This window comes from Cynoglossus semilaevis, chromosome 18, assembly GCF_000523025.1.
Source record: "Cynoglossus semilaevis isolate Cse_v1.0 chromosome 18, Cse_v1.0, whole genome shotgun sequence".
NCBI lineage: Eukaryota > Metazoa > Chordata > Actinopteri > Pleuronectiformes > Cynoglossidae > Cynoglossus > Cynoglossus semilaevis.
Window position 1 is genome coordinate 9050970 of NC_024324.1, and position 9452 is coordinate 9060421.

The 9452-nt window shown below is 44.4% G+C and overlaps 1 protein-coding gene across 1 annotated transcript; it reads right to left on the reverse strand.

The window, feature by feature from the left end:
- Nucleotides 1–1153: 1153 nt before the first annotated feature.
- On the reverse strand, nucleotides 1154–9207 carry LOC103394285 (transcriptional repressor scratch 1). The gene is made up of 2 exons (XM_008331522.3): nucleotides 7829–9207; nucleotides 1154–2795 (listed from the first exon to the last, which is right to left on the reverse strand). Exons 1-2 carry the CDS (start codon nucleotides 7950–7952, stop codon nucleotides 2020–2022), a joined length of 900 nt encoding a protein of 299 aa, XP_008329744.1. The 5' UTR covers nucleotides 7953–9207; the 3' UTR covers nucleotides 1154–2019.
- Between the last annotated feature and the right edge of the window lie 245 nt (nucleotides 9208–9452).

Genomic DNA, 9452 nt, shown 5'->3' on the forward strand with positions numbered 1-9452 from the left:
GTTTCAGCACCAGAGGCCTACAGTAGTACCATCTACTTTCTACAATATTTTAGAATAATAATACAAGGCAGGCAGTGCATAAACCATGTACAAAAGAGACCCCGTCCCGTCCCCAACCCAGAGCCCTCCATCTAGACGAGCCGTGCCATCTGTGTGAATCCCTGGAAGCCCCGACAGCTACACGCGTAATTGTCACTAAGCTAATGATGTTAGAATGGGATTATACCTGGGAGGCAGTTGTTGTGGATGTCGGTTTACGTAGTGACACCGGCACAGGTTTCAGGTTTGAAAACCGCGAGTCTGTCGAACTCAGCCGTTGGCTGGAAACTTTGTCCACTTTAAAAACAAAAATGTTCACAGAAGTCGTTTGCGGAGGCCTCAGAAAACCACGACAGCGTCACAGCTCCTCCTCCTCCGACCCCCGGGATTTATTCAACACTAACTCGGTTTGCTAACTCCCTGAAATGTCATTTCTCATAACTACAGTAGAGTATTAGTCATCGAACAAGTCAAGATGTTACAAGCAGTTGTGACTTGTTTGGATTTTTTTTCTTCTTTCAAATAAATAAAAAACACCATGCATTATTGCTCTTTTGGATATGAGTGAAATATTGCCCCAGAAAAAATTTGCTTCAGTTGCCTGTTTTCCAAGAAGTTGGCAAAAAAATCTCCCAAAGTTTCCCAAAATTGGCATAGATTCCATTATTAGGCTATTTAGTTTTTTTTTTTTGCATGCAATTTTCATTTGTAATTAAAGTGGCCAAACGAAATGAAAAAGTAAATAGAAAAGTGTCAAATGCTTTGGCATATTGGTAACAAAGGCAAACAGAAAGAAATCATAATGTGCAAGTAATGCTAAAAAAATAGTTCAATAAATAAATAAATAAATAGGCAATAAATAGTCGTTCAGATGTAAACATCAAGGTGGAGTGTTACTGTGACGTGTTCCACTGGAGAGTTTACAGCAATGAGAGAAAGGTTTGACCTTTTTGAGGAAAAATATCTGAACATTTTGAATGTCTAAATCCTCAAGTAAAAATGAAATAACACACAATTTAGTTTTTAAGAAAAGGAACACCCCTGGTGGCTCAGTCGGGGTTTTTACAGAAGCAATTTCTTCACCTGGGAATCTAGTTCTAGTTCTAGTTCTAGTTCTAGTTCTAGTTCTAGTTCTTCTGTCGTAACTCTTTCACTTCAGTGTGTTCTTTCAAGTAAAGGACAAATAACAAAAAAAAAACCCAAACTCATCAACCGCTGTGTTGGATATGGCAGGTTTGCACTTCACGTTCTTCACAGTTCAGTGCTGCATCAGTGTCCACTGACACAGAGTCCAGTGGGTGAAACATGTCACGAGTGGAGCGACGAGTTCCAGGTTTTGATGCTTCATGTCATCGTAAGGTTCAGTTTGAAGTAAAACACAGGACAGGCGATGCATTCAGGTGTTGAAACAGTGTCTGTAAAAAGGCCCAGAAATATAAGTTCATTTGCAAAAGAATGAAAGGTGTGTTTGAGTGTTGCTGAATTCCTCCTCACAGAAACGGCAGGCAGTTGTGGATGTGGTTGTGCTTCAGGATTGTTTCATCATGGATGGGTTGTTTTAGAAAAGAAAAAAAAACAGGGTTCAAATTGACACAAATAGATTTAGATATCTTCCAAAATATGATGAGCTAGATGTGCTGTGCTTAATTTATCTTCAAAGATTCCCCCAAACAGCCTCAGACGGGGGATGTTAATCATCCAAGCATGTGACAAACTAAATCAGGCATCAAAAACTTTTCCCTTCAGACAAACAGGCAGCAAATGAGAAAACTGAAGGATCTTGATTGAAACAGATGCGTCTCAATCTATTTTTGTCATTTGCATCATGATCCTTTTCTGAAACTGCACCCCTCTTTTGCATTGCTCAGTTGGACTGGCCTTCTTGTTGTGGGAAGCATAAAAAAGCAGGGAGTGAGTCCAGAGTACATTCTGATCTAAATGAAGAGGGGAGAATCCCTCAGCTTCTCTCTCTGAGACCCATCATTCCCCCGTGGAGCTCAGAGGAGAAAACGCTCCCTTGAAGCAGGCGGACTCGTAGTGTTTGTTCAGATAACTCTTGAGCGCAAACGTCTTGTCACACCGCTTGCACTTGTAGTGTTTGAAGGCCGAGTGCGTCTGCATGTGAGCGCGTAGGTTCGAGCGGTCGGCGAAGGCTTTCCCACAGTGCGCACAACCGAACGGTTTCTCCCCCGTGTGGGAACGCATGTGGCCCTGCAGCAGCCACGGCCGGCTGAAGGCTTTGCCGCACACGTCGCACTTGTGCTTGAGGTCGTGGGTCAGAAGGTGCATGGCCATGGCAGGCATGGAGACGTACACTTTCCCACAGGTGGGGCACTTCTTGGCCAGTTTGCTGTCCACGCTCCGGTGCGTCTGCTTGTGTCGGCTCAGGTTTGAGGACGTGGCGTAGGTTTTGCCACACTCGCTGCAGGTGTGCCTCTGGGCGCTGCCTCTCGGATTCCCCGTGGCTTTCCTCCTGGATCGCCCGTCCATGATGAAAAATGCGTCCACGCTGTAGCCCTCACTCACGGCCGCATCGCCGTTGATGTATCCGCCGGCGGATGACGAGACCTCTGACCGCGGGCTGTCAGGCTGGTCCGAGTCGCCGTGGATGTCGCCGTGGATTCTGGTGTAGGTGTCATCGATGCGGCTGTAGATGATGGACGAGTGGCTCGGGGAGGGTACTTTAGAGATGACGGATGAGTCGCTCCCCACCACATCGTCGTAAGGGTTCGGACTCAGATAATCACTAACGTAGCCTGAAGAGACAGAGGAACAAGTAAATCAGTGGGCCGTATCATCGGGATAGATTGGAAATTAAAAGGTGATTTGTTTCACGATTCATAAGTGTCGCACAAACCCTAGAAGGAAATTTGAATTTTCCTGAACCAAAAGTTCACCTTGAAATAATGAAAAGTTAAGAATCCCTAGAAACATTATAAATAGAAGTCCATAATCAGCCAAAAAAAAACTCAACATAAAAATAGCTTATGTTATATACAGTATATATATATAGAAAAGTGCTATAAGGTTAGCCTGGTCATCTGTTGACGTTGGCTAAAACAGTTTAGGAAAAACTTGAAAAAGTTGGCCATGAAGCCAGAAAAATAATTGCTGCATTTAAAAAAGTGGAGCAGTGAATGTTTTTTTTCCTCAGGACTTCTAGAATCATCCACACTGCTGTAAAGAGGCAGAATTACAAATCTGAGATTGTTTTATAATTGTGAAAACACAGGCCGCAGATCTTCCTCCTTCGTCCTCGTTCATCTATTATTAACCACATGCCTTCACACAGTGTCTCCAGATGAAACTGCTGATCACAGCCCGGCGTCTCTGCCTCCCTGACATCAATCCAGCATCACATTAACAACATGTGCATTATGTGCTCTTAGGTCTAACGTCAACATTAACACAACACAGTTACGTCTTTAAGGCAGAGCCTCGGCCTCAGCGTGTCTGTGAGGCAGAACCTTCTCCGGGGGCGGCAGGAGGCAGAGCAGGAGGTTGTGGTGAGAGAGTGCTTTCATGTCGTTGCCAGAGTCACTTTCCCCCTTGAGTTTGAGATCTCTATTTTTCATGGAGGGGGTTCAGTGAGAGCACATCTACCTCCTCCTCTTCCTCCTCCTCCTCCTCCTCATCATCATCATCAGCAGCAGCACCTTCTCTGACAGGTCTACAACATCACGCAGTCACACCTCCGAGCTGTCAAACTGTTGTACAGTGAGAATTTCTCACAGCAGCTGGATCCCTGCGCTTTGCTCAAGGGCACTCCGACGCAATTACATTTAACCTTTTAGTCTCACACTCCAGCCGAGCGGTGAATGGAATCACTTGTGGGCCGCAAACTTTGAAGCAATTTGAATGTATTTATTTTTCACCAGCTCCGACCTTATTCATTAGCTACTGCCACGTTGCCATGTTAGCCGCTTCATTATTTGTGTTATTGGATTTTTAAACTCAACAGGCTGGAGTCTCAGAGAGGGGGAGAAAAGGAGAGAGAGAGACACGGGGAGAGACTGGTTGCTAATATCCCACAGCCGTGACTCCTGTGGATCCGTGGCGATCAATAGCTCTCCATTTCAATTAGCACTCTGTGAGCATTTAGACACAGGCAGCAGAGGAGATACCATTGCTGGTAATATAATTTCATGATGCAGTTCTGAGAAAATGCTGGGAAGATGGTCGATAATATGATGAGAATAAGAGACGGAGATGGAGGAGGAGAGAAAAGCGAGGTGCGGTGAGGTGAGAGATGAAGGAGGAGGAGGAGGAGGAGACACCGAGGCATGAACTAATGAAAGAAGGAGACAATTATGGGAAGAATGAGCACAAAGAGAGTGATTTTACTCCCAACCAAGTGATTGTGGTTTGGTGGTTTAGCGGAGCTGTTTACTGCTCTCATCATAATTTAATGTTTTGAATGAAATTAAATTATTGTTGTGGCTGTGGAGGAAGACGAAGGCGAAGAAGACAAGGGGGTGCGGAAAAAGTGGAAGAAAAAAAAAAGTCATAAATATTCTATGGTTGCACTCTGGAAGAAGGCAGTGGGTTAATATGGTGTTTAATAGAGCAAAAGTTAAACCATGCATAAGAAACTGGCCATATTCAGACGGACGACATGACTTCTCTCTGCTCGAGACTTTGAAATAAACTTTCACTCACTGTCACTTTGACTTCTTTCTTGTCACTGAGGTTGAACCTTGTTGTGTAAACAACAAACATCTTGTTTCCCTAACAATCAGCTTGAACTTGAACTCCACATCGACTTCATCTCTCCATTCATCTTCCACCAGCTTAATCCTCCTCAAGCGTGTGAGGGGAACTGGAGCCAGTCCCAGTCTGCAGGGACAGGTCTGCCAGTCCATGGTAGGACCACATACAGAGACAATCACTGTCCACACTTGATGTCTTTAGTCAAATTTGAATCTCCACTCAAAGAGAAAACACATGGGGAGAACACCTAAAGGCTCTTCACAAAGACCTGTGATCCAACATCAGCCAATCAGCTTTGACGCCTTCAGGAAGTGTTCTCTCCACACGTGTGTGTTTTAAAGGCCTGCAGGTAATTTGTAAAGTTCACTCTGAGGACCAGAGCAGGAAAAGAAGTCGGATTTATGTGACCGATGTACTGGCATCTTAACTGCACCGCCATCTGTTTTCTGCACAACAATTCCGAGGGAAAACAGTAAAGTAGAAAAGTGCCACTAAAATAACAACCTGTTACAATCAAGAGAAGAAAAAGTAAGTGCCGCTGTCAGCTGTAAAGAAGGAATTGGAAGCTAGAACTCATCAAATCTGGACGCCAGAATATCGAAAAAATGCGGCCTGGTCTGATGAGTCTCATTTTTCCCTGCAGTCATATAATAGGGTCATATTTTAGAGTTAACCACCAGCTTTGTCTCCACTGTTCAGGCTGTGCTGCTGCTGCTAACGCTGCTGCTGCTAACACTGCTGCTGCTAACGCTGCGAGGGAAATTATCTTGGCGAGTCCTGAAGTAGAAATGTACATACACACATATATATAATGAATCTTCATAGTAGAGGTGTGACGTCCCAGTTCTCATTGGACAGTTCACCTTGACCTTCCCACTTGATGGTAATGAATGATGATGAGGCATAAATGGATGGAAAGATGGAGGGTTTAAACAGGACTAAAACTCAACTCAGAGCGTGGAGGAGTTTGGCAGACATGACTCAGACGCAGTAAATAAAAACCTGACTCCAATCCCCTCTGCTCCCTCTCAAAGATGTTCTCTGTCTGCTCTCTGCCAATTAAAGAGGACCGTTCCCCTGAATCTTCTTTTGATGAAACGCTGCTGTGCGTCTGAGCGTCTGTGTCTCGGCACTGTCTCTGTCTGTTTGTTTGTTTTCGTCTCTCGCGCCGACTGTCTCCATCTCTGTCTCGCTGTGTCAACCCTGTGCTGGTTTCAAAGTGCCTGCGCGCAGCATTAGAACTGATAGCTTATTAAAGATTAAAATACTGTGCAGGACACAGAGCCACTGAAGCTGCTTTGAAATAGAGAGGGGAGCCTAACAACAGATGGACAGAAGGACAGATGGACAGAAGGACTGAGGGACGGAGGGACAGAGACGTGAACACAAGAAAAAAGAAGAAGCTGCACGCTGCTGTCTAATTCAGTCTGGTATCAGAAGTAAATGACGGGGTGTGTTTTTTTGGTCATCGCTCTCTCCTGTCTGCGTGTGTGTCTGTGTGTAGCACATGGTGCGTGTGTGCAGTGTTGTGCAGTCAGCTGTGCAAGGAAAGCTGCCTGAGAAATGTGCAGAGTTGACTCTCTCCTGTCTGCGTGCGCAAGTTTGTGTGTGTGTGTGTGAGAGAGAGAGAGGGGGAGAGAGAGAGAGAGAGAGAGAGAGCAACAAGCAGCAGTTGCTTTTGCTTTGACTCTTGTTATATTTTTATAACAGAGGTTTGCAATTTCAGCCCTTGCATGCTTCCTGCACTTCTGCCGCTGCTGTTCCTGCTTCGCTCAGTATTTTCAGCACTTGGGATTTTCTCCCTCTCACATTTGACCTTGGTACAAAGAGAAACCCTCCAGGGTTACAGTGACACCTCTTACTGCACACTGACACACGGCCTTCTTCCCCCCTCGCCCTCTAAAGCTGTGCTTTTTTTTTTTTCCTTTTGTTTTTCTTTGGCCAGAACGAGCTGATACACACACACACACACACACACACACACACCCAGCTTAACCAACATGTCAGTCCACACATTTTCACATCGCTCATCCCTCTGACCAGAAGCAACAAGGTGCTGCCGTCGCTAAATTCTTGACCCTTGAAATCGTGACGATGCTGTAGCTGTACTTTCCCATACATTTTTTTTCCTCATCACCACAAACAGAGGAATCAAACGACCTTGTTAGTAAACCTGAGACCATGGTGTTCAGCACTTCTAGGCAGGATTTAATATCAATGTTTGAAATTGAACTTCGGGTCAATAATGTCAATTCTCCACTCCTTTATTGTATTTTGCCTTTGTAACTGAGTCCGGTGTGTGGGAATGTGAAACAGGGAAATACATTTTATAGAACTCTTCAGGAGGGACTCAGAGCTGCTGAAATAACAGTTAGAAATATTTATGGTGTTTTGTTTTTGTTAACCAGCAGCAGAGAGGCTTGTTGTGTTGTGGACGAGCTTCATGGCCTGGATCTCTGATCTCTGCTGTGTAGCTCATGTATGATCTTTGATGCGTTGAAGGGCAGAAAAGAACATTGATGTTGTATTAAACTTTAACTCAGGTCTTAATACTGAGTAGAAAAGAAAAAAAACTGAACTTCTGGTTGTTTAAGTTGCCAATGGGATTGAACAACTTAGGGTTTGTTTAAATTTTGTTCTTGTATTTTTCTTGAGGAAGACCTGGCAGGTGGAGACAAATGGAAAAGTTGCTTTGGTGGTGGTCGTATATTTAACATTAAGATGTTGCAGTTAAGTTAGTTTTTCAGACAATTTCTGATACTGTGAACTGCATCAGACTTCTTTGTCATATTATAAGTAAATAACTTAAGAAAGGACTGATAAGAACAACATTTGTTTAAGTTGTGAAATATGAATTTAAAAGCAGAATTCTGACTTTGGTCCAAACTCTGACTGAAGAATGGAGTTGGACTCAGTGGTTCCTGTTTTCTTCTCTTTAAGTCGTCATAGAATGGACTCAGTGGTTCCTGTTTTCTTCTCGTCATAGAGAAATGTCCTACATTGTGATCCATAGTAGACCAGCTGTCTCTGTCTGTCTGTGTGTGTGTGTGTATGTGTTTCATGTGGTAGAGTGACTTACCTTTATCATGGTGATGGAACTGCAGACTCAGTTCATCTCTTCGGTCGTCGCTGTAGGAGCTCTCCAGCTCTGAAGCTGAGAAATCGTCCAATTTGACTTTCTTGACCAAAAATGACCGAGGCATGATGAGACGGTGTGTGTAAGGCCACACGCACAGGAAAAATGAATTCTTTACTAACCGACTTCCAACTCAAGCCAAACCGTTATCTAACACCTATTGCTTGATTTATCTTAATGCCTGAGCCTTAGACATTCTATGAGTTCTTTTCAACTACTACTTGTATTTGTATCTCTCTAAACATTACAAGTGCGTTTCTGGAATGTATTTTAAATCGGCATTCGGTCTTCTTTTTTATTAGTTGCTTTAATAAACTAAGATCAGATTACATTCTGGAAGACCTGTGGAGTCACACGTAAAAAATAATGGGTTCTTGTATGGCTTTTCCCGGCACAGAAATCCAGTGAAAAGATCTGTCCCTTTTGTTTGTTTTAACAGCGGTTTTGGGCTAAAAGTAATACTGTTCTGTCCGTGTTCTAAACCGGAGGCATTTAACGCCGACGTTCAGCCCCGGACAGCTCCCACACAGCTGCCGTCTGTTCGCTTCAGCCCCGGACAGCTCCCAGAGAACGCTCTTTCGCTGCTCCCACCGAGGCTGAGAGATTCAGCACCGGACAGCTCTCAGGGAGCAGCTGATGTTCAGTCTGTTAGGTTCAGCACCGGACAGCTCACAAAGAACAGCTCCTGGCGGCTCGCGTTCAGTCTCCGGGGTTCAGCACCGGACAGCTTCTCTCGCCGTAGACTCCCTTTATTAACCAGAGGAACAATTAGAAGAGAAACAGTTTCCTTCAACTTAAAGGTTCTTCAAGTCCAAAGGAAGCACTCGTCAGTTCAGATTCCCTTGCAGGTGCCTCAACTCCGGGTGTATTTCCGTGGAGAGCACACTCCTAGGAGGTATAGATGCACGAAAACAAGCGGAGCACCGCGCACACACACACACACACACACTGAGGTGTGCGCAGACAGTCAAAGAGAATAAAAGGTTAAATGGGTTCAAAAACACAACAGCTCAGTCCAGGAAGCGACTCAAGACGTTCTGTCACTGAAACATTTCTTTAAAAAAAAGAACAAAACGAGCTGCGGAGGTTTTCTCACAATCCTATAAAAGTATTGCTCAGAAAAGATACCATTAAAAAAGAGAAAAACTCCACCTGGAGTATCAGAGAAGCTACAAAATATGTTGGTTTTTTTCCTTCACCCTCCTTTCCTTTGCTTCTCCTCTCTCCCTCTCTCTCTCTCTCTCTCTCTCTCTTTTATCTCTGCTCTTCGTGTGCGGAGCTGCAGCTCTCTCTGAAGCACAAGATCAGCTGTTGCGGCTATATACCCCGAGAGGGAGGGAGGGAGAGAGAGAGAGAGAGAGAGAGAGAGAGAGGGGCAGACAAAGTGAGAGGGAGAGAGAGGTGAAAGTGCTTAATTTTATTCATGAAAAAAGAGCATCTTGTCTGGTGGGAGCAGCATCGGCTCTCCGTGATGCCCTGGGATGGATTTAATTATTTAGTTTCAAGTGCTCACAGACGCTGATTCTTTTTTTTTTTTTATGGTATTTGTTTTGTTAAAAGACTGGAT